General features: G+C 45.9%; 1 protein-coding gene across 7 annotated transcripts in view; it reads right to left on the reverse strand.

Annotated features, from left to right (window-relative positions):
- Positions 1–378: 378 nt before the first annotated feature.
- Positions 379–25,141, reverse strand: part of raph1b (Ras association (RalGDS/AF-6) and pleckstrin homology domains 1b) — a 40,354-nt gene continuing 15,591 nt past the window's right edge. The window contains exons 3-18 of one of the 7 annotated variants that reach the window (XM_041966242.1): positions 16,337–16,456; positions 15,900–16,005; positions 15,566–15,760; positions 14,773–15,200; positions 13,922–13,993; positions 13,153–13,227; positions 9,742–9,819; positions 8,097–8,256; positions 7,673–7,794; positions 7,267–7,332; positions 7,021–7,164; positions 6,162–6,272; positions 5,623–5,721; positions 5,401–5,521; positions 5,064–5,200; positions 379–4,950 (exon numbers count right to left, since the gene is read on the reverse strand). In XM_041966242.1, coding sequence (XP_041822176.1) covers positions 2,398–4,950; positions 5,064–5,200; positions 5,401–5,521; positions 5,623–5,721; positions 6,162–6,272; positions 7,021–7,164; positions 7,267–7,332; positions 7,673–7,794; positions 8,097–8,256; positions 9,742–9,819; positions 13,153–13,227; positions 13,922–13,993; positions 14,773–15,200; positions 15,566–15,760; positions 15,900–16,005; positions 16,337–16,456 — 4,587 coding nt within the window. In that variant the 3' untranslated portion in view covers positions 379–2,397. Of the gene's footprint in view, positions 4,951–5,063; positions 5,201–5,400; positions 5,522–5,622; positions 5,722–6,161; positions 6,273–7,020; positions 7,165–7,266; positions 7,333–7,672; positions 7,795–8,096; positions 8,257–9,741; positions 9,820–13,152; positions 13,228–13,921; positions 13,994–14,772; positions 15,204–15,565; positions 15,761–15,899; positions 16,006–16,336; positions 16,457–25,141 lie in introns of all 7 variants that reach the window. The other 6 variants (XM_041966240.1, XM_041966239.1, XM_041966244.1 and 3 more) reach the window with 6 other exon arrangements.

Genomic DNA, 25,141 nt, shown 5'->3' on the forward strand with positions numbered 1-25,141 from the left:
TGATCAGATGACTTGAATTAAAAACGTTTGCACGTTATGGTTTTTGTCCCTTTTTGTGATATATGGTTTGATTTACAGAGCTGCTGGCTGATCAGTGAACCACATTTCGAATGGTTCAGTCCCCATAATTTAAATTATTGTACTTGGCTATACAGGACTCGCAAATGCTGTTACTTTTTTTCTTAGTGTATGACAAAATAAGACCACTAGAGGGAGTCGAAGGTTCACTGACTGTTCCCATTTTAATTACCTGTACTGTACTGTACTGTACTGTGATACTAATGGTGCTTAAATGCATTACATTAAGAGAATTACATATCAAGATCTTCCCACTTTATCCAAACCATTTGAACAAATGAGGACTCAGACAGATTGAGGTCTGGTTTGAACATTTATATTGTGATTTTCAGTTTAAATGCAAGAGGACACGTTTACTCTATCTGAAACCATTTTTCTTCATTTCACTTGGCCCCACATGTTCACATCAGCACATCAATAACTTACATACTGTACTGTAGTAAACATCCTGTTCAGGACAATGATATTCAGCTCTAAGAAATGGTACACTGCGTTCAGGTGGCAATCAAACCACTGCAGCAGAGAAGGACAAAAGAATAGCATGATAAAAGGGCTCGTGTGGAAACAACCAATGCCATCTTCATGTTAAGCTCAATGGACTGCGGATGTAATGATCCCGTCTGAAAACTAGCATGTAAACCATTTTCACTGCACACATTTCCACACTAGAGCTAATTTAAAACCAGTTTCGAAATGCCTGAAATATTAATGATATGTCTTCCTGGCACACAAGGACGTGTTGAGATGGAGTTCCTTCAAGGACAGCGCTAGCACCCTGAAAATGAAGGCATTGCTGCTAGAAATGAAAACCCTTCACGATCCACTCTGTAGGTACAAAATGAGGAGATCACCTTCGTCCCTGTGCACCAAGGGTTGAAGCAGTAATAGCACCTTAAAGAAACAAGATACGACAGACACAAAGTTGAACGCAACATTCAGTCCAATGCCAGTCAGATGATTTCTGTTATTGACTACATGATTCAATGCTCTGTACATTTACCAGACAAATGCATCTTTTTCAACCTTGTGGTGATGAGTATACTTCACATGACTCACTCCAATCTGTACATTCTACTTCCTGATTTGTGATACCATGTGACTTAAGAAGGCGGTGGGGACCGACAGTAACGGAATAGCAGCTGCAACTGTACAGACACAAACTGAAGGATAAGGTCCAAAATTGAGCCAACGCACAGTCCACGAAGACACACCATCACAGGCCTCCCCCTCCATTTACAAGTCCATTAAATAAAAAGCAAAGTATTTTATTTCCAGTTGCACAGTCCAGACTCTGCTGAACCTTTGGAAGAAATCTCCTTTCTGCTTTGACCTCTGTGCAAGACTTTGGGAATAAGGCTTCCTCCTAGTGGCGAAACAGTCTAGAAATGTTAGAGACATTTAAAAGTTTTAGTTTTGAGCGTTTTTCTTTTTTATTACTGAATCATTGCCTTCTTGCCTGTAATTCATGTTGTCAAATACACCTTCCTGTATACATTCCATTGTGCCCGAATGGTTTGTTCCTTTCTAGACTTTGTTGACCAGCTATTAAAAGACAGACTTATAAAAAAAAATCCTTCCATTTATCAATCATTAAATAATTTTATATAAAAGCAAATGTAAGCATCCCTGCTCCACAAAGGCCTTCCCTAACGGTTAACTACTTCACCACCTTATGCTCATATATACATGCATGCACATAACGCATGTATGCATATGCAGTCTCAGTTTTTCTCTCTCGCTCATGCACACACACCAGAACAGCTCCATGTTTTACAGCTTGTTCTTAGATGAGGTCCATGCAGTACCAAAGCAGAAAGATCCAGATGTGAGGGGGGGGGGTTTGTCTCCAGTACGTGGCACAAACTTATGGCAAAGAAGCGGATACATGGTTTGGCTCAGACCTGGATCCAGTAACATTTGCACAATTCTTATTAGTGTTTATTTAAATCTGCTTGGTGAACCAGATGGGTGAGGTTTACCATACAGGGCAATACAATGTTTTCCAGAGGGTTTAGACTTTTGCAGAAAATGTACTTTTCTGTGACCTCAACCTTACCTGCTCCAGTTTTCATTGTTCCAGTATTGTAAACCCCACAGATCCAGAATGCCAAGCATGTTAAAAATGCAATAATTAGCAAACACTAATTGATCACGGTCTGGTTTGGGTTTTAGTATATACACAGTCATCCATTTATCATTGTGATCCCAAGAGGACAGAAGGAATTCAAGAATTCACTCCCATTTCACATATGAATGTCCACTTCCATAAATTCTCTCATTGTCTATTCATCCATCTTTATTGTGTCCCGATCTCCAAGTTCAACACTCTCCAGTAAGTTTGGTGGTGTCCCCCCGTTTGGGTGGAGCAGGCGGGGGTCCTCTTCGAAGCGTTGCATAGCCTGAGATGTTTCCGGACATGTAGCCACCATTGCCTCCGTTGCTTTGCTTTCCTTGATCCAGGAGCAGCTCGGGGGGCGGTGGAGGCAGCGCCATGTCGTCCATAGTTCCCACGGGGTCCAACTTGCCCATGAGGCCAGCCGAGTTGAGGGAGCCTTGGCGACCCACTGACTTCCGCTTCAGTGTCCGGTTGAGATCTTCCAGGAAATTGGGCTGGCCTGAGCTGCCCTTTGGGGAGGTGGGTGGAGGTGGTGACAGTGGAGGGGGCTCTGGGGTGGTGTTACTACGCCGCACGAGTGTGGGTGGAGCAGTCTTTTTCAGCGAGCTCTTCCCCCATGATGAGTTGCTGACAAGGGAGACAGGCGGAGGAGGAGGGGGAGCCTGGGGCTGGGGGTTGACCACGGCCACCCTCGGAGGTGCTCCGTTATGGGCGTCACTACCAGGAGGTGGAGGAGGAGGGAAGAGCTCAGAGGCTGGTGGAGGAGGAGGGAAATATGCACACTCAGGTGGTGGGGAAGGGAAGTCACCACTGGACTGCTTTACCTGGCTCACTTTGGATTGGAGTGCCAAGGGCAGGTTGGCCAGGTTGAGCTTGCCTGGTTTCGGGGGAGCAGGGGGTCCAGCTGAGAGGTCCTTGGAAGGGGATCCAGTGGAGGATGAGGTGGGACATGGGGAAGAAGGAGATGTGTTGTTATGGGGAGCAAACTTGCTGAGTAAGTTCCTCCTGGATTCCTCGTAGGAAGCTGAGGCGTTGAACTTCATGCTGGAGTTCCTCTGTGGGGTGGGAGGAGGTTTCTTGCCTCCTAAATTGAAGGAGCCAGACGGTGACCTCCTCGTGGGGGAGCCCAGGTTTGCAGGAGGTAGGGGAGGAGGAGGTGGAGTTGGGCCAGTGACAGGTGCTGGGGGAGGTGGTGGAGGAGGAGGAGGGGCAGGGAAGCCAGCGTTGCTGTCAGGCGGAGGCGGCGGGAACTCTGGAGACTGCAGCTGCTGGCCACCCCCAGGCTGCCATTTTGGTTTGGTCTTGACTGCGGGTGGAGAGAGGGGGGCTTTGGGGCTCTCCGTGTGATTGACTACTTGGGATGAAGCACCTGGAAACTGACTTGCTAGTTGTTTCACCAAAGACATAGTCGGAGGGCCTCCGGTGGAGATGGGCGTTTGCTTAGAAAGGCTGTGCTGCTTGGGCAGAGTCGGAGGTGGATGGCTGGAGGTGTGGCCTGCCTGGAGGCTGAACTGCTTCTTGAGGGGTGCAGGTGGAGGAGGGGGTGGAGGTGGTGGTGGGGTTTGGCCACCAAGGGCAGCAGGAGGTGGGGCAGGAGGGAATGGGGAGACAGGAGACACAGGTTTAGGGGCTGTATGAGGGACAAAGCCTGGGGTGAAAGTTTTGGGTGGCGCTGGTGGAGGTGCAGGAGGAGGCGGGAACTGGGACGGCACTGGGAACTGTTGGGGAGGAGGAGGAGGTGGTGGCGGAGGTGGAGGTGGAGGAGGTGGGGGAGGTGGTGCAGGGGCAGGTGGTGGGGACTCCTCAAGACCTCCATTTGGTGAGAGCAGGTCCCGTGGCGGGCTGGGAAACCTTTCCTTCAGTGCCTGCTTCAGCCCGTTGGGGTAAACAGGCTGGCTCATGGGGGCTGGTGCAGGTGGGGGTGGAGGAGGAGGGGGAGGAAATGCTACACCATTGGTCTGTGGGGCAGGCGGAGGCACTGGGGGAGGAGGAATGAAGGCAGGCGGGGCAGCTGGGCTGGGAGGTCCCAACTTAAGCACAGCCATGGCTGACCCAGGGGTTGGCATGGATGGTGGAGGGGGAGGAGGAGGTGGAGGGGGAGGTGGGACATTAGTCCGAGCCGCAATGTGATTCACATCGGGTTTGACCTGTGCTGCAGGCGGTGTCGGAATTGGAGGGAGAACTTGCTGAGCTGTTGCATGGAGGTGAATGGGGAACTTGTGGTGATTGGCAGCCTGGGAGGCCTTCTGGTTCTGCAGCCTGGTGATGGTGCTGTACTTGTACATGGTGGGAGCCGGAGAGTGGTGCGATACCATTTGAACTGGGGGTGGGGGAGGAGGGGGAGGCGGCGGAGGAGGAGGTGGTGGTGGAGGAGCCAGCTGTTGCTGTTGTGGGGGCATGTGGTTGTTGTTGCTGCTAGTCTGTGGCTGTTGCTGCTGTTGTGGAGACGGTGGTGTTTGCTGCGGGCGCTGGAGAGGTGGCTGGGGTGCCTGTTGAGGAGACTGAGGCTGGGGAGGCATGTGCTGGTGCTGTGGCTGTGGCTGTGGCTGTGGCTGGGTCGGTGTCTGGGGGTGCACTGGTGGATGCTGAGGCTGTGGTGGGTGCTGTTGCTGTGGCTGGGGTTGGGGCTGCAGCTGCACCTGAGGCTGGGGAGGGGGCGTCAGGGCTTGGTGATCGACTGAATGCTGGCTATGATGCCGGTGACTGTGGGAAGCATGCGGCAGGGTGGCCCCTCTGGATGCCTCCATTCTCATCTGCTACAAAGAGACATGTGTTAGCTTAGTGAAGTGAATGACATATCCTACAGCAAAGACGAAAATCGGACATGTTTTTGGAAATCTTGACTTTTGCCTTTGAAAGAAAGCCATACCTTGGTGTTTTCCTCGATCTGGGTACCCCTCTTCCAGGCCTCAGAAAAAATGGAGCTCACTACACTCTGGGACCGGCCATGAGAAGAGCTGGTGTCCACCCCACTGTCTGAATGGCCTGAATGGTTAGACTGGGACTCTGAAAGCGCACACAAACGGCAGGATGACTCTCAGAGAAGCTTATTTCTTGCATTTTTAGCAGGGGAAGTCTAATGTAAGATGCTACTGAGTTGCATTATGGGGAAAAAAAGGCCTCCCAACTTAGTGGAACATCAAATTGCTGATCATGATCTAGATGCTTTGAAATCTAACACACTGATGATCAGACAGTGAACTAACCAGGTATGCTGGCAGAACTGGAGCCTGATCGGATGCTGGAGGTAGAGAGAGAGGACCAATCGTAGGCCGCCTCTGTCCTCTTCATGGCCTCCTGGTAGTTCACATATAGTTGTTTCCCATACTACACAAAAAAACACAAGGTCAAAAACACAAGAATAGAACATTTAACTTTAGCATCACTTCTCTAAGAAGTGTTAAAGATCTTTCTGCAGAAAGACTCACCTTGGCAATGCGAATTCCATTCACCCATTGGTGCAGTGTCCTGACATCATCACAGCACAGATACTTGATGTACTGTGACTTCTTCTGGATTTGTGGATGCTGCAAAAAGAAGTAAATAATGTATTTGAGCATCCATCACAGCCTCACATATCCACCGAAAAATGAGCACAAGTTCCTTCATGATGAAAGAATTTTATATGGTATATAAGGGCCTGTAAGAAATCTGGCTATTTATGAGACATTTTCTTCATATTTACATGAATAGATGTCACTTATTAAATGGCAATAAAATCAAATGAAGCAATTCCAATTGACAGAGTGTTTTACATGGAACAGGTATTTTCTAATGCAAGGATAATGGCAGTAAACGTACTGGAGATATTTGTCTGCCCTTATAAGTCTCTTAAATTTCACATGTTCACACTGTTATTCTAAATCTATACATACTGTCAGTGTCTGTGTTAATATGCTACATATATGCTGACGTGAACACTTTTCCATGACATTTGGACACTCTTTCAGATTTGAACAAGCTTAACCTTCAGGGCCAGGCAGTAGTCAGTCGGAGCCTTGTATTTGCTGCGGTAGTCCTGGCCGTAATACACGTTGACGTGGTCCAACTGCAGGAAGCACACCAGATCTCTGGATGCCTGCGGAGAGGAAGACAGGGGGGGATGGACTAAAGCGTGGTTGACTTTAAAAAGGGAGGCTGAGGGAAGCCCCTGCTTTGTGTAGATGTACCTACAGGTACATCCAACACTTTTGGTGACAGCTTGGATTGACTAGATGGACAGAAACATGCAAGGCAAGTTTAAATTACATATTAACGGTCTAAAAGTATCTTTGGAGCACATGCTGTTTTGGTGCTCGAGTGCAGTTGCTCTAAATGGGCTTTAAATAATTATGATAAGAGGATCTAAGTCCCACTGTCGTCCAAGTCTTGAGTGGACAAGCTTTAGAGGGTGATAACACAGATCTTAATTAAATGTATAATGCTTTATTCAACGTCTGAGCTGGCACTATATTGTATTGCAGCTATTTTCTAGCTCACACAGGACTGTAGGATTTAAATAAGGCGAGAAAGTAATGCAGCTAATGAATGCTGATGTGCTGCTACTGAAGACTGCAAAAAAGTGTAGCCTGAAAATGACTTTGGAGGGTGATAGTGCTAAAAATAGAGCACATGTGCACAACAAGTCTTCCCTGGTTTGATAAAAAAAAACAAACAAAAAAAAGCTGCTTCTGTTGCATTCAAAGTGATGTGGCGCCAAACAGGAAATACCACGGAGCAGACTGTCTGAATCTGGTTCTCATAACCCCAGCCCACATCTCTGTTCTCCATCTTCATTTTGTCTGAGTACCCTGACTTATGTGCCTAAAGTCTCAAGTCTCACTGACCTTGGCTTTGCCTTTGGGGACGTAGTAGATTCCTGAAGCCCTGAGGAGGAAGTAACGTTTCTTCCATGATTTCTTCCCATCCTCCTTCAGCCACAGGACACCCTCTATCTCTGGCACCGACACCGAGCCGCCACAGAAACACTCCTGATAGATACACGCACATACACAGAAATTGATATCAAAGTTCATCCTCTGAGTCCTGATTTGTATGGATGATAGGAAAGCCAGTAGTTTACAGCATCTCACCTCTAATAAAGCCTCTTTATTCCTGTCAGCCATTTCAGATGTCTCCTTCCGCCCCAACAAATAGTTCTGGAGATGATTGAGAGGAACAGTGAAGTAAATAGAGGACAGGGAGAGGAGGAAGGGGGAGGCGCAAAGTCAGTGGCTCACCTCGTTTTATGTTAAATAAATTATTCACCTTTACTCGCTTTAGAGCTTTGACCTACTTCCAGCTCTCCTACACAAACACACTCCCTTGTTCACTCTCTGGGCTGCGCAGGCACTGAGCATGCATAAACAATGTGTTTGTGTGTGTATAGCATATGCTATCAGAATTTATACACTGAACGCAGAGCGGCTACAGAGGGTATTGAGAAGATGATCTGTCCTCGCTCGCCTGTAAATGTGTGCTGAAGTGTAAGATAGTCACCTGAGGGTTCTTGAAAAGAGCGTATTTCTCGATGCGTTCAATGAACATGAGCTTGTTGTGGCTGTCCCGGGTCCAGTTTAACAGGTTCTCCACCAAGTTCTCGTGATCCTCAAAAATACGTTCTGAGAAAGAGAGAGAGAGGCGGAGAGAGACTAATGAAGATAAGATGCAAGAGATGCACTTTTTTTTGCTGACCTGCAAATGTGCACTTAATTCCTCCCTCCGGGATTTTCTGTTTTTTGGGTGGGGCAGAACCTTTAACTGTAAGCCTGACAATTAGCCTCAAGTCATACAACTATTCTTCGATCACAGATACTGATAATACAGCAGATGTTTGTCACCCACAAAACCCCATCCACATTCCACCAGCTCAGACTAAATCAAACCGTGACTCAGGTGTGGTGGAAACTGTCGGCTCCCTTACCCATCTGTAGCTCAGTGATGGTTTCCACAAGAGACCAGTCAGGGCTGTAGCCACAGTGTGACTTATCCAGCAGGCTGTCTAGCACCTGCCTGACTGTCTGCCGCTCATCCACCATCATGGTCTTGGAGCTCTCGTCTGACATGTGGACCCTGATCACCAGCTGAGGAAAAGGAGGAAGGAGAGTGTTTTGTTTTGTTTTTTTTTTAAAGATTGGCATAACATAAGCTTTGTTATGTGATTTCAGGAAATGGCATCATTTTAAGTTAGTGTTTTTAATTGCATGGATTGTAATTACTTCATTCAAATGTAAAATGTCTTGTCAGTGTAGGGTATTGTTTGACAATTTCAGGCTTCCAATCATGTATTCACGCAGTCTAAAGTAATCCTTTATTCTATATTGCCCATCATATTGAGTACCAATCAATCTGATGGGCTGATCTGGTTGGGGACAGACAGCTTCAGTACTTATACTTCAAACTATTCATGGGGTCACGACAGTCACAATGTTGTATACAGCCACTAAACACTAAAATCCAATAATCTGGCCAAAGTTTTGCATCCATAGGCAACCAGAAGTCCCCCATAATAAGCAAGCTTAAACTAAGCTGGATGAGACCAACACACACGTGCCAAATCCAGCCTCACACAATCGTAGCATACATTAAGACTTGTCCTGGTGTGAAACCAAATAAATCCCTCAATTCCTTGACCTCCTCTCTGTTCCCTCCCACTGGGACCCTGACATCCAATCAGTGTGGGGGTACAGTGGATTGAACAGAGACTTGGACCAATGAGAATGCTGGGGGAGCTGTGAGACTAAGACATGGGGAGTCTGACCTACATTTCTCACAGGAGAGACCCCTAAAACCCCTCCTGGTCTCGCAGAAAAAAAAAAGTTAAATCGAAGCAAAAATCCCACTGCCTTCAAAGAGAAACATTTCTGAACCTTCTATCCAAATGCAACCAAGCTGTCTTCAATGTCAAGAATACAAAATACAGTAAATTGTGAGGCACAGCTGGCTGTGCAGACTGCTGACAGTACAAGACTAATAATTTAGCACATCTCAGAGTTGCACGATGCCAGGCTGAGGTTTCTTTATGTGCTGTCGGTACCAGCACTCTTTATCTCGTCAGTGTATTCACTTGGCAGAGTGACGTCCATCCCCCCTGTCCATCCAAACACTATTTGGTCTCAACTATTCATTGCGTAGAATAGGCCACCATTCTGTTGCTCGCATTCACACAGATTTTTCACTCACTGGCAGAAACACTGTGGAGTCCCATGCCGACTTCCCAAAGGAGACACACACCATGGCTTTCAATGGAGCAAGGCGCCCCAGTTGTATCCTGGACGTGGTAAATAAGATGTTTTGTGTAGAATGTGTCTGCATTGTCTTGCAGCGCTCTCTTTCTGAAGCCTCTTTCTGATTTCTTGCTCCCTCCCCAGCAGATACACACACATAATCAAACACTGCAATGACCTATTTTCTCCGCGCTTCACCGCCTCGCTGTGAATGAACTTCACAAAGAAATGCAGCGTGCAGCGAATATGACAAGGCAGCGATCGTTATCAGTCGGAATGGTCTTTCAAAAGAGAAACTGAGTAAATGAGAGCGTGTGTGCTAAAGGAAAGAGGTGGTCTTACCTTTTTGACCTGTGCCTCCTTGATTTTTTCCAGGGCAACTCGGATCCTCTCTGCCTTCAGTTTGGCAGCTTGCTCCTCCTAGATGGACACACAGGAGAACGGTTAATACAGTCATCACTTACACATTAACACAACCACACACACAAAACCCTGACAAAAACCCCAAACAGCGTTTTTTTGCTTTCATCGCCTTGCCTCATCCTCTCCCGCCATGTCGTTCATTATTGTCTGGCAAGAATAAGACATCATGCACACACGACTTCATTAAATAGTCAACAGCCTTCTAAACCATTTAAATGCAGAAGCCTTGGGCATGGTGGCGCATGATGTCATGTGCAAAACCAAATCCAATTCTCCTAATTTTTTTTTGGTTGCTTACCTGCCCCCTCCAACAAGATGCCATCACCTCCATTCTGCAGGTTGTGTGTGCTTCCACGTGTGTAAAGTGGGTGTGCTTCACTTGTGTGTGAATATTCGATCAAACACAACTAAACGGCGTGATGCTAAACCGCTGCTATTGCGACATCGCTCCGGTGTTCCCTCAAATATGGCGCTCTCTTTGCCGTCTATGGTTCCATATTGGATTCATATAGAGCTGCAGCAGCTTCCTTTGATCTTGCTTTACAGCAGAAGGGAAACAATAGTAGAAGATCCCCAAAGGGCGAGAGGCTGCGGATGAGACTAGGATCAGCTCAGAAAGCCTCTATGCCCTCCACTCAGAGAAACAATGATCTCTTGCAAGGATCATACTGAGATCTCAAGGGCAAAAATTAAAAAAACATCCAGATTCGTCCATAATTAGAGACAAAATTCTTGCATTCACATTGCAAGATTTTTTTTTTCAAAATTGTCCGCTTGCCACCTTTCACAGTAAGATACTGGCATATAAAAAAAGTTATTCCACGATGATCCTCTGTGGGTGAAATTCAGCCGTACATCCACATCTTCCACCACTCAAAGGCGACAGCAGACAAGCTAGCTGAGACTGTGCTGAGCAGAGACTTTGTGACAACGCAGGTTCACAGACTCGCAGACATGTGCACCCTCGATGAGCACAACTTGACTAAAACCCCAAGTGAGACAGTAGGGAGGATGCCCCTCCCCCTTCAACCCACCCTCTCTTCCTGCTTCCTCCCCTCTCTACCACCACCCCCCCCCATCACTCTCTTCCCTTCTCTCCCTATGCATCAGATGCAGGGGTTTGGGAGCGTGCCCAATCGATGGAGCATAATCCCCACAAAAATAGTAGAACAAGGCGCCAGCCAAACAGCGAGCCACAGCTACTGCGAGACCCCTTCACCCTTTAGCCAATCAGTACGAGGCGGAGGACCGTGACCGACACTAGCCCCCTGTGCTAAACTACAGTGACAAGGACGGAGAGTGGAATTTGGGTGAATGAGAAGCTGAGGTGCTGAATATTTGAAGTCACGTATGTGTGCACATACAGGCATGAGTGTTTAAGCAGAGGGGGTGAGGGGTATTACCCGCTCCTCAAGCCTCTTATCTCAAGACCCTCCACCCCCTCTCCTTGACCCAGACTACCTTTTCCACATGACCAGCTCCAGGGCACATGCACATTAATGCAATAAAGCCAACACTCTTGTTTGGCCAACACATAGTGGCAGGCTTTTAGTCAGCCAAGTGTGAGTGTGAGTAAGAAACACAGCGAGGGAGGAGAGGTCACAGGGTTGTGCAGATTACAGTCCAGAGTCAATCTGAGTCACACTGGAGGTTTAGCCCCATAATAGTCAGCGTAGCCCCTCCACGTCTCAACTCTCACCTCCATTATTTCCCCTCCACATGACACCTACACCCTGCTTTTTATTAGACACACTTATTCCTATTCTACAGGCGTTTTCCCTTCCACTTTCAAACTCAGCCACACCAGAGCCAATTCTAAATGGCTCTTCTGCCTAGCCTGGAGAAAAAATCCTGGCACCGTCTCCCTTTGATGTGTTTCCACACTCTCTCACTCTCTCTCTCTCCCTTCGCTTGTTCCCAAACATCCTGCGCTCATTCAGTGTTCTGATTCGCAAGCGAGGGAGAGGGAGAGGATTTGCGAGTCTGGGCGATCGCGGCTGCCTCTCGCCCATTCTGTGGTGAAAAGTGTAACACTAGCACATAAACCCCCTCACAGCCTGTGCGCCATGGGCAATCCATCCTCTCCCCCCTTTTTAAAACCACTCAAATGCTCTTTGCTTACAGAGTCAGACTGAGATCAGACATGCCAGGAACCAATAGCCTTGAATTTAATTCATTCCACTGTTCTGTAATACGAAGAGAAAAAGTAAGACACTGCCCCGCCAAAAGTTTGGCTGTAAAATCTGAGGGCAGGTGAATAGTGTGGATATTACTGTGAGAGTCAGCCAGCTTCACTGTTGGCATCCATTATACTCAAATATATGGAGATACCCAAAAGGGTTTTGGAAAGAAATGTGCAACTCAGTGCCAATGACCCCAAATGGGGACTTGACAATCTTTTGTTTTGAAGTCCTGAAAATAAGAATCTTCCAGACTGATGGCATAACCTTTATACTAACGATGAACATCATTTGTGCTTTGTTTCATATTCCCCAAATACTTTTAGGGTTTCTAAATCTCAAAAGGATGTAAGAAACTCTGGCCTGTATTGTCTACCTCTCTTGGAACCTCCTGCTGTGCGCTTGGAAAGCACACGACGAATTACGTAGCGACTGCAGGATAAATCACAATCAACGGTGGCCAACTTTAAAACATAAATGTGCAGACATCTGATCAGCATGAGCTCCGCACGGGAGCCAAAGGCTGCAACCAGTTTGTTTGCTGGAAAAACTGACAACTGCCAAAACGTTTACAGCAACACAGAGTGTTTAGAAGGTTGGGAACCAACACATGATGGATAAACAGATGTGAAAGATACTGTATTTTAAATAGTTCTTAATGAAGATAAGAGTGCAAATCAAAAGCCAACGACGTGGAGGAAGAAGAAACATGAATGAATAAAGGCACCCACTGTGAACAGCCCACCTGCCAGTGGAAGATATATGTGGAAGCAAGTAGGAGGAAGCAATCGATGTACAGTATAAGCATGGTGCAGCATGTGCATGGTAAATGCTGAAAAATGGTGTAAGGGAAAAATCCATTCTGATATTCTTATATTTGAAGATTTGATTTTCGTTACTTGTGATATGGTCTGTAATTCATTTTTTTGTGCGTCTAATTCTTCTCAACATCTCCTTGTTGACTAAGAAATTCTTATCTCTGCCTCTTTTCGTTAATTAAGTAAATAAATAAGTCGGTCTGATTTCCAGCAGCTGTTTTTCAGCATGGAGCTTTCCACTTACACACATGCAAAGCAGAAGCGAGGAGCAGTGCGCACACACATACACACAAGAGAGAAAAATCGAAGGAGCGAGTGTATGAGGAAGTCACCTTGGTCAGGAGGTGAGAGGGCTTTCCAGCTATGCTTTTCAGAATGAGCGAGGTTTCTCGGTCCAGATAGGAGTGCTTGGGTGAAGAGAGAAGGGGGGGTAAAAAGGAGAGCAGAGGAACAGACAAAAAATTGAAAAGTCAGTGCCAGATGATTCTTAGTGGCTTATTAATTGCAGGTGTTTTGATTTTTTTTTTTTTTTTTTGTATAAAAGAAGCGTGGAAGAGAAGGCTCCATAAATGGTGTGCTCAGCAGTTGTGGTTGTCATTAGCTGCAGCTGTGGGTAAAGAAGCAATGATTGTGAGAGGCACAGTAGAGATGTACAGAGCAATCATGACTGCAATAGACTGAAGTGCGTGAATACATAGCAAACTGTGCATTCTGGCTAACATATAGTCTACAGCTACATTCACAAACATACACACAACCCCTCTTTGACACCAAACACACTTTTATGCTCATGGTTACATGTGCATGCATTACACACAAACCAAAGGCTGCACATTATAGCTAAAATGTTGATTGTGACATTCTCTCAATCAAAATTATATAACAAATCTGTTCTAATTATTATTGATCACTTGTACGAGCATTATTAGGCAATTTGAGCGAACAGAAATGGTTCCAAAGTGACAATGTTTCACTTTTGTATGACGGTGGAAACAAAAATTTCAACAGACGATCCACACTAAATGATTAACCTGCAGCCTTACATGTGCAAATGCTAAAACGCATGCATGCACACATGCATTCTCACATGCTTGCACTTACAGTGGCCTGATCCATTTCACCCTCTCGTGAGGTGAAGTCAAGCTGCCGTCTGGCCCGTCGCAGCGTGACATGCTGGGGAAAGTCAGGCGGTGCAGGCAAGGTGTGTGCGTGGATAGAAGCCACAGATATTGGAAAGGGTGCAAACACAGATAATATGATGACATGCAGGGAGACAGGGCACATGCAAGATATTGTGTTAACATGTAAACTTTTTCCTTCTGAACTCAAATACGATTTCACTGAAATGGTTTTACGCTCCTCTCCTTCTTGCTCTAGCTTTTGCCCTTTCATATATGTCAGATAAACACAGATATCTGTGTAAGCATGGTATATTAGCTTCGGTCTCTGTTTCTGAAACAGGTTAAACTACTCCCAAATGTGCCTTAGACAATGTTTTGCTTTTGTTAGAGTCAAGATGCTTGGTGAGAGAACAAAGGAATTCAGAAATGGTAGATGTTAACATTGCAATCCACAGTTAGGAGCCTTATAGGAGATTACAATGTATTCATTAACACACCATGCAATGCACAATACACGGGCCATATTGTGCATTGACTTTCAAAACACGTCATGCTGTGTGGTTAAACATGCAGGACCAGAGCCGGACTGAGGTCAATTCAGGGTACTCGAGGTTTGGGAAAAGCAGAAGGTGCTTGTGTTCTATTTAGAATAAAACCTGAGAATGGCAGAAGCTGAATTGACCCCACACCTGATACACACACATTTCACTTTCACCATTACACCATTACAGTCTTTCACACTGTGGTTCACACACACTTTCTTATAATACTATGTCACCTTTTGGACAGCCTTGGTGTGTGTCTCTGTGTGTATTTCTGTGTCAGTCATACCTCTGTGCTGGTCTGGTTTTGTCCTTGCGTGTTCGGGCTGCTCTGGCCCTCCACCTCTCCACCCGTCATCACTTTATCAATGTCCAGGGAGTCCATGCTGGACGCTGAGGCACATGCTGAGTTCACACTGGACCGCTGGGACGGACCATCCTGCTCGCTGACCGCGCCCACTGAGCCTGTCCTTCGATGCCCGCCGCCGCCGGATGACCCCGATGAGGGCCGCCGGAGCGTGGTGGAGGAGAAAGAGGAGGAGGAGGAGGAAGAAGATGAAGAAGTCTGACGTGCCGCTTCATCCATGCTGAGGGAGGCCTTCTCCAGCTGGGAGGTGATGTCAGCCAGGGAGATGTTGGAGGCCGTGGGGCGGGCGCTGACGCTGCCGCCTCGCACTGTGTTGGCTGGCGATGCCCGGGTACTACTACTGGCACTTCCTGCTGGGGAATTCAGAGTTTAAACACAGCTTAGATGGAAGAGGAAATTAATACAGTCAATACTCGTGCATGCTAAAGACTAAATTTCCCTGTTACAAACAGGATTCTGCTAATTGCATCCCACGTCCTGCTCTACACTATTACTCTGAGTGTGTATGTTTTGTCTTTAGTAAAAGGTCAAACATCTCGGAAGAGAGACATCTTCCTGTTTTATTTCATAAAGCATTGCTTCTTTGTGCTGTATAGCAAATCCAAACATCCAAACCCAACAACACTATGTAAAATACAAAAGGAGACTATGGCAAAAACAAACTGCTTTTGCTAAAATACATTAAGCACCAACATAAATGCACATCATTCACTACCTCCACTGCTTCCCCCTCCACTGGTGCCTGTGTGCTTGGTACTGGCACTGCGCCCTCCGGGGGCCCGCTGCTGGCCTTTGCTTTGGCCGCGCGATGTGGAGTTTGGTTTGGAAATGGTATTGAGCTCCTGCTCGATGGAGCATAGGTCGGCCATCAGGGCATCCAGGTCCACTGTGTCGCCTTGGTTCAATGCCTCTGCAAGGGGCAAAAGATAAAGCATATCGGAAGTTCAGAGAGCATGGCAAGGCAGAACGGGGAAGGGTTTAATGATTTCATTTGTCTGATCTCTCTGATCTGCGCTGTTATTATCCCGAGGGCAGAAGTGAGGTCTCACCGTTTATGTTGTACATTGAGAAGCGGTAGGAGAAGTTAGCCATGTTTGTCTCCTGCCTCAGAGGAGGTTTCTGCAGTGCTTTCTGGGGCCTGCCATCATCCAGACTCTACAGACACGCACACACACACGTACACACATGCACACACAAAGGCAAAACATATGCAAAAACCAGTCATTCTCACATTACAATCAAAATACAGGATCTAAGCAACCGTGTCTGCCTGCAAGACTCCTTAGTCACACACACACACAGAGACCTGCATAAATACACCATATAAAGTGGTTGTGGGAGGGGAGTTGCTAGGATACAGTATAGGCAGACAGGATTAGCAGTGTTAAGGTTGCTATGGATACAGCCCCTTCCTTTCTGTCCGCTCCTCTACCTGTGTGAGTCTGTATCTGTGGAACCATCCGCCCCTGTTTGTGTGTGTGTTAACCTGCGTGAGCTTGTCCAGCTCTCCCAGCCAGGCTCCAAACATCTTGTCCAGGTCCTGGTCCTCCTTGTCGCTGTCCTCCTCTGCTCCATGGTCCAATTCATCATCTGAGACCTGCTCCATCTAGACAACACACACACACAGAAATAGGGGTAAGCCAATTGTCAGATGATTCCACACATGTACACAAATTCACATGCTGTCAGATCACACCCACGTAGCAGGAATGATCTACAGCAGAAAAAAAAAACCTTCAGCTCAGCTCATGCCAACCTCACTGCCTGTTACCATGACAACCGCTCATAGACCCCTAGCGGGCACCCTGTGCTGTCTAATCGGCGGAGTGCCCTGTAGTGGCTTGTGTGCTTTCTCACCACTGACACACCCAACACCTCTACTTCAAGCTAAGGAGGTGAAAGAAAAGGATGCTGATGGAAGGCAGAGCACCAATCAATATCACCTAAACTGACGCACTGAGTGCTTTTGGGATCTATAAACCAGCAGTGAATCACTACACCAGCAGCGCACCCATGGAGAGGATATCAATCAAACCACAGGTGGCACTGATGGCTATAAAGGCCAGTGTGAGTGAAAGAAAAAGCAGCAAGGTGGTTGTGGGAGTCCAGCTGTGTTCTGTCAAAGGTGATGACAGAGCTCCCTCTACTGGACACAAAGGAAAGTGGTGCAACCGCAACATGCAGCTGCGCGGTTGGCTGACTTAATTTCAGCAGCTCATGTGGAGTAATGCAACAGAACAGGTGATTTTTTTTCAGAAAAACATCTTAATAATGACATCTTACAGAGGTAGAAGAACTGTAATCTTATGGATAAATATCAAATGTGAGGAATGACCAAACACAGATATTCTGATGATCATTGAGAAACATTTGCTTGCTTTCATTAAAAAAAAAACAAAACACTCTTATGACGAGCTAATCTATAACACAATCACAAACGTGACAAGACATTGTAGACATAATTCTGTGTCCAACTGTCTGGTATTGAGTAAAAATGAAATGGCCTGAATAAAAGTGACAACAGAAAACTAATAGACTCTGTTTCAGTCCAAGGACACTGTGAGTACACAAAGCACTGAATCAAAACATGAAATTCAAGGAGACAGAGCAAAACAGACTTCAAGAGGAGTGCAAAAACTGGTATATTCTACAGCGTGTGACAGTGCTGAGTGTGTTGATGTACCTCCCTGTTTCTTACAATATTTCTAAGCCAGACAATCTGATATTACCCAACCTGTGGAATGAACAAACACCCATGACTGCCAATGTACATTGAGGAAGAATGTTGTCTAATCTGGCGATACAATTGTCAGGTAGAAGGAAAGCACGGCCAATTACAGGGGGGGTGCATGGTCAGATGCACACATACACACACTTGCTACACACAGAGCAAAATATAACACCAGAATAACTAACAATGTATAGCCAATAAACTAAACCGTACAAGACAACTTTAAGGTACTCTTCCCCCAAAGGCTGTCCTGGTTGTGGTACAGTCCAGTTCCTCCCAATACAGTCCAATCAGATGGACTATTCCTGAATAATCCCACTGATGTTTTCAGGGGGTGTCATTCCTTCTTTTCAACCATGCTGTATGGTGTCAGTCACTAGCGGGGACTGTACCAAACAGGATTAACCCCTCCAACGACCCATGTTCTTTTGATCCAGCAAAATGAGTACGTGTCTTAATGTGTATGTGTGGTTTTGTGTGTCCAAGCCTTTACCGTTACATGGACTACTTGGGAGCAATCTGAAAGTCACGCTTTGTTGTTAAAAGGTGATAAAGGGAGGTCATAGAGCAGGCAGTAGGTGAATGAAACAGGCTGTGTTCGGCAAATAAGAATATGTTAGCAACGCCACTGATAATCAGTCAGCAGTGTGTGTGTGTGTGCATACACAAGTGCATGTGCCTGTGCGTGCACATTACAGCACTGATGATGGATAGTTTCCTGTTTTGGCAAGCATATCAAACAAATGAGGCACATGGACTTGTCATCTTGTCGACAAAGATGGAGGCTAAGTATGTAAACAAAAAACAAGTCAACTAAATGTGTGTGTGTGTGTGCGTTCGTGAAATTATATCCGTGCGCTCATGAACATGTGTGGGAGTCAGAACAGGAAATGGCCAGGATGTGCAGGATTCCTAATTTCCCTCATGGCGTGTTTCTTGGCAGGAAGCTCCAGCTGTCCTTTAGTTTTGCCGTGCCACTTATTGGGGACGGGAGGGACTTGCGGGTGGGAGGAGGGAGACCCCTCCACCCCTGCACCCACCCATAGGGCCCTTTAGGATGACCCAGTGGTTTACCAGAAAACGAAAAAAGTATACAGTTTTCCATCATTTAAATTACATGCTGCCATACCACTGCCAAAGAATCATTTGTGTATTTGGCTACCCTCAAATGCGGCTCCATATGGGGCCCTTTGGTCACAGACATATCTATTTAGGGGTTCCCCAGTATGAAAGGGGTTGAGTGTCCTTGCTGTAAGGTATGACATCATGGCTGGCTGACAGGAATAGGATATGATTAAAATCACATGAGCCAGCATTGTGATTGCCAGCGCTCACTGACGTGCTTCCATATGCAAATACACAAGCAAGAAATGAGTTGAACTGCATGACACCTCACAGCTGTGTTTAAACAGCAAAAAGCCTGTGGCCCTTTCCGAAACACACACACACAGGCAGGTACACACAAAAATATGGTTATGCTGTGTGTGCATGTACAATAAAAATGAAAACACATTAAAAAAAAAAAAATATATATATATATATATATATATATAAAATAAAACTGATGCAGCATACACACAAAAACAAAGAGCACTTTGCTGCTGTCATTCTAATGGAATCACAGCCTCAAAGGCAGATAATGCTGCAGGTTTAAGTGAATTACCACCTGAGGCCCTGCTTTTAAGCTTATGGAGCATGACCTCAGAGAGACATGGGGATGGGAGGCAGCTATGTGCGTTTGTGTAAATCGACTCCTAAAGGCATCAAACAGATTTGGCCTTTTTCGCCTCTTGATGCTGCACGGTCCCTCTCTCTTGTCCGAGGTTGACCAGCGCTCATCCGCCTCCTGTGACTGCCGGGTGGCACAGAGGTCTAGGGTGAAATGTTGAAAGGTCAAAGGCCCTCTCAGAGGAGTAGCGCTCTCTCTGCAGCCTTTTTTCAGTCCCATGTAAACACTCACGGTCCCTGCTGATATTGCAGTGCCAGCAAAGGGAGATGAGGAGTGAAGGGAAGGAAAGATGAAAAATAAGTTGTGTTCTGGGAAAAAGAATCTCTCTAAATCTTAGAGAAAAGCACAGCGAGCATCCGGTGCTGAGGAAGATGAAGAGCTGGAGGAGGAGGAGGAGGAGGAGGAGGAGGAGGACTTGTCTATCTTTAGACTAAGTCGCTCATATCAGAGTATCAAGAGGATTGGAAAAGGGAGCGGTATGAAGACGAGATGTTAAGTCGCTGAATAAAGAAGAGAAAAGTGTCTGGAGTAGTTCTCATAGTTCCTACTCCGACAACAAACTCTGAGACAGCTGCTGCTATCCCGCTGAAGATTAATAAAAATGAGGCTATACGACTCAAACTGGAAAGCTTTTGATCAACCAACAGGCTGCAGATGTATCAGGCCTAGATCATGCAAACTGATTACAGTCCTGGACTCTAAGTAAGAAAGAGCACAGAAAACACCACCGTGTTTAGTTTAAAGGGAAACTCCCTGACTTATTGTCACATGTTAGTTCACGCTACTTGGAATGACTGAATGCTGCCTGAGTTCTATTTCCACAGCAGATGTGGCAAACAAATATAGCTGCTCCAACAGACATTTGAAGTTCATTTGTAGCATATTAATTCTTTTGGGAAATACATACTGAGCATTGATCCATCCTAAGTATTAAGGATCAATCAATGCCTTTGTTGACCGGTGTATCCCCCACATGCGTGTCCGTGGGTTGAGAGGAAACTGCAGCACCCAACAAGATACACGAACCCCACAAAATAAAAGTGTGAGGCACCCACTGCTGACTGCTACCCCAAAAAAAGACACATAAAGGAGAGAAACAGAGGCGTTGAGGAAAGAGAGAACGACACACAAATATTTGGGTGTGACCGAGAGATAAAAGGAGAGTGTGACATGACATCATGGGCCAGATAAGGTCTCCATGGCTCACTCCTGAATTCAGTTTGCATGAAAAGGAACAGAGCACTGTTGTTGCTGAGCTGAATATGGGATGGACAACCACAACTTTGATGATTCACCATACTAGCTAGAGGAGCAGTACTACATTTTAGTATGTTTTGGATAGTTTGGGTATCGGTAAACACTGTGACTTGCTCCCTTCAGAAGTGTGCGTGACTTCCTGTGGGATGGGGCAAAATTTCGATTCTGTGCTTCTCATACACAGGTTAAAATCCTGCTTATTGGACTGAATTCAATTACTTTTTGTAAAAATAAGCAAAGCAGCTAATTGAATCGACACCAAAAAAAAAAAACAAAAAAAAGGGAAACAGGCCCCTGCTATAATGCCAAAGCCATTCAGTTACTGTTTCAGCACCACCTGCCCGGTTGCCAGCTGACATTCAAATGATGAATTGCTTTTAACATTTGAGTCACAAATAAAATCCTTTCATATTTCAGTCACACAGGAAATAGGAGGGCTGGGACGTGGAATATGACCATAGCTGTGTAAACACTATTGTGGCCAGAAACTCCTGCTGCGATGATGACTGAGTGGTTGTTTCCATCCAGCACTTCTAAATAGACTATTTTTAGGAGCAAAAACTCTACTTTGTGTGTGTGTGTGTGTGTTAGTATTATACTGTTGCAATGAGGACTGTGGAGGTTAATGAAACCGGACATGGGTCCTTTGGCTCTCATCATCTCCACCTCGGAAAAACAGTGAATTACACACAAACTTCCAAAGCCACCTCGTCCTCGCAGCTATTTTCCTTTTCTCTCAAATGATCTTTATAAAAATAACTTGCAAATTTCTGACACCGCTTTTCTAAAAATATTCTCAACACATATCATCCCATCAAAGTGAGCCACATTTGAGATCAGAACGGACCGGGCACGGGGCTCGAAAACACCACAGCAATTACAGGAACTCTGTGAACTCTTATGAGGCATGTATGCAGCGCCATGATGCAAATATAGAGTGGGAATTCTTGAGAGTTTAGTGGGACACAAATGCTCAGGCTGACAAGAGTCTCCGGGGGCAGATGCAGACAAGGCACAAACAGAGCAAACAAGTAAAACATTTAGCATACCGCCATGGCTAGGAATAGTTCCAAACAGTCATTCACCAGGCCAGCCCGGCTACAGCCTGAGCCCCCTCAATGCTCGAGATACAATAGTGAGATTGACTGGTGCATGTGCACAATTTTGAGAATAATTGGGGTGATTGTGCATGTTTGAAGGGCCATTTCCTATTTACATCATCACACACAGAGTGGGAAACTCTACCAGGCGCTTTAAATAGCAAAGCTGCTGTTACGTATAAAGATATGTAAATACAAACACACAAAGATTTCCATGGAAATTCCCTGGTGACTAATTTCCTTGGTAAAATCTGGCAAACATTAGCCTATTTGTGCCTGAAATTGCACTTAATTTGAAAACTATTAGTGACTTTAATTTGAATAAACAATCATGTTAAATTCATGTTTTTTTTCAAATAATATTTTACAAAATATTCTAATATATGGTAATCTTCCATATTAGCTTTCACCCACCCTACATGACCAATACTCAACTCCCCATCCGCTGTGATGTTCAAGACATGAAACACATCCATTTTCACCTCCTCTCTCCTTCCAACCTCCTGCCCTTCTCTCTTCCTCGTATCAGCCCATCATCTGGTGGCCTCGCAGACTATGAATCACCTCTTACACACACTTGTGTCTGATTGTCATCATAGCCCGCACGGCCTATAAACTCAAGCCATAAAACACACACTGCAATGCCAAGTGTCAAGATATCGTAATGACGTCCTGTGTCATAGTGAAGCTGTTTAAAGCTGGTATACACTTCTGAGCGCGTCTTGTGATCTCGTGTGTGGCTAAACAGCCCACAGAAGGCGTCTGTCAGGAGAGAACAAAGCATTTATTGCTGCTCTCAAATGTTTGGTTTCACTGCCTCTGGCACATAAAACAGATACGATCTCATTGTAAATGTGCATGCGTGTAATAATGGTTATTTCAAGGCTCAGGTTTTCGGTGCAGTCTGCGGTAATTTGCCTATTTCCGCTCCCATCCCCTCTTTCTCCTCCTGCCTTGCCCTTTTTCCTGGTCGACTCCCTTCGTGTACAGACACTCCACTAGGAGGAGACCAGAAACCAACGTCACTGTGTCAAAAGACATTTCTGCAAGTTAAAAGTGGAAAGAGGAAACTGACTAAAAGCTGTAGCTGGCAGTGTGAGTAAAAGAACTCTTTGAACAAGGGAGCGGCGAGCCGGCTGCTGTCCAAAGTGCGACTGGGCGTGGTTGGCTTGTCCACCTCTGCTGACCTGCAGTGGCCACTGATGTCTGACGCAAACTTGACATCATACTCTGTGTGTGCGTGTGTGTGTGTGTGTGTGTGTGTGTGTGTGTGTGTGTGTGTGTGTGTGTGTAGGGGTAGGGTGGACGCAGCCTTAAAGGTTAAAGAAGCAAGTTTGTGTCAAGAAGGTCAGAGGTTTAAATTAACTAGAGGGATGAAGAGCCTGTAGCAAGGAGCTGACGGCAAAAACTTACCTGCGTACACTCTACCTGCAATCAACGCACACAATAAATGCATAGTGAGTCCAGCTCGATAAATCTGGTGAGCTAACTTCAAAATTTCACATTTACCAATTTCACGTTTCATCTTTCTCTGCTTTCAAACTCAAGTGGAGGAGAAGAAAACACACCACAGAACAACAAAATGGGTCCACAATTGCAATAACTTAACAGCTGTCTTTCACAATGTTGACATTTTTAGGGTGGGGTTTTACACTTAAACCACCAACAGCCTTCCCTGTTCACTTAGTCTGAATGATAGAAGGCTGTAAGCTCGAGAAGTATTTAATTGTTTGAATGTATGTACTTTTCTCTTAGAGCGCTGACTTACCATTTTGTTTTCTTTGCAGCTAGATGAAGCAATGACTACATTCTAATTACAGTAAATGTCAAATTGCAGTAGATTGGTCCCAAACACTGTAATTTAAATATTTTCATGTGAAAAGGCAGAGCAAAGTTGGTGTTGTTCATGTTGTCTAAGGAGCCTACATCAAAAAGCCGAACCCCCTTCAAAGTAAAAGTCACACCCAGATAAGTGTGTGTGTTGATAATATTTGTATGGGATTTTTACAGCAGAAGGAGCATGGCCTCGAAATGAAAGCAACATTGCTGCCAGGTCAGCACTACCAGACACGTGAAAAAAAAGAGAGATAACAGCTACACTATCTTCTGCAGACTACTACACCTCAACCATGAACATGTGGTTGTATGTTGCTGTAATCGGTACAAGCATTTTTCAGTATTTCATCATATCATCATGAACATTGGCATCAAAAATTCCCTTCAGTATAACTTTCAACCCCTATTCCCAAAGCAAGGCAGCTTTATTGTACATGAGCACTGCTGTCGAGACAATTCTGTCCTGCAGAAATCAAAAATAATACATTGGACAAAATTTGACACATAAATCGAGGAGAGAGGGCATTAATGGGGAAGAGAGATGAGTAAAATCCTCGCGAAGAAGAGGGGGGAGTGATGGAGGGAGTGATAGATAGGTACAATAATGGAGGGATGGAGGGAGGAAGGGAGCTGGCTATTAAGTTGTGAATAAAGGAAAGGGCCTGATGGCGAAAACAATAGCTCCAGTGTCTTAAGTCAAGCATGACCAACAGCCTGCGAGCAGAGGAGGACTTTGCACACAAACACACACGTATGGATCCACAAACACATCTGAGCTCACTCAAGCACAGCGTGACACAGGGATCCAGTCTGGCTTATGCAGCCAATTAGGAAGGAGGGGACGGAAAAGGGACGGGGGACAGAGAGAGGGGAGAAAGATGAGGAGGATGTCAGAGGCGGACAGATGGAGAGGGAGTCGGGGGGTGCAGGGGGAGGAAACGGAAAGAGGAAGAGCGGCGAAAAACTGAGACGAGTGTGAAAATGCATGGTCACACTGGTGGGCGGTAGGTGTGAGGACTCGAGAGCTCAGCAGTATCAGAGCGAGCCAGGCTTCAGCTGCCCTGCATCTAGTCGAACGGCCATCGCCATGGCAACACACATGCACATCTCCACGTTGACATGATCCACGGACTGACACGCGGCTATCGCAAGGCTTCAATGCGAGCTTGGCCTAGATCCTCAGCAACAACTAACATATTGCTGTGATGTTACCACAGCCCTGCCTGCAGGGCGTCCATCTGCATGTTCATATAACTACAGAGCACTCAGTTTGCCTGGACTTCCATAATTTTCCAATACTGTAGGTCATGGTGAGGAAGGAAGGGAAAAAAATCAGAGGTGGTCTGTGCTAAGTGAAATGGCTGAATACAATGTAAAAGCAAGCTACAAACTGAGGAGCACAGAGGTGGGCAAGTTTATGTTCTTGTCTTACCTGTGTCTGTGTGTCTGTGTGTGTGTTCTGACTGTCACCCTCCTGTCTCTCTCTCTCTCTCCCTAGCACACAAAAACTGAAGATGTGTCAGTTTCCCTGCAGGGCAGCAGTCCAAATGTGAAATCAATAGTCTTGTTCCTGCCCTCAGGAGATCGTGTTACACGCGCGCGCGCGCGCGCGCGCGCACACACACACACACACACACA

This window comes from Chelmon rostratus, chromosome 24, assembly GCF_017976325.1.
Source record: "Chelmon rostratus isolate fCheRos1 chromosome 24, fCheRos1.pri, whole genome shotgun sequence".
In the NCBI taxonomy this organism is placed as follows: domain Eukaryota; kingdom Metazoa; phylum Chordata; class Actinopteri; order Chaetodontiformes; family Chaetodontidae; genus Chelmon; species Chelmon rostratus.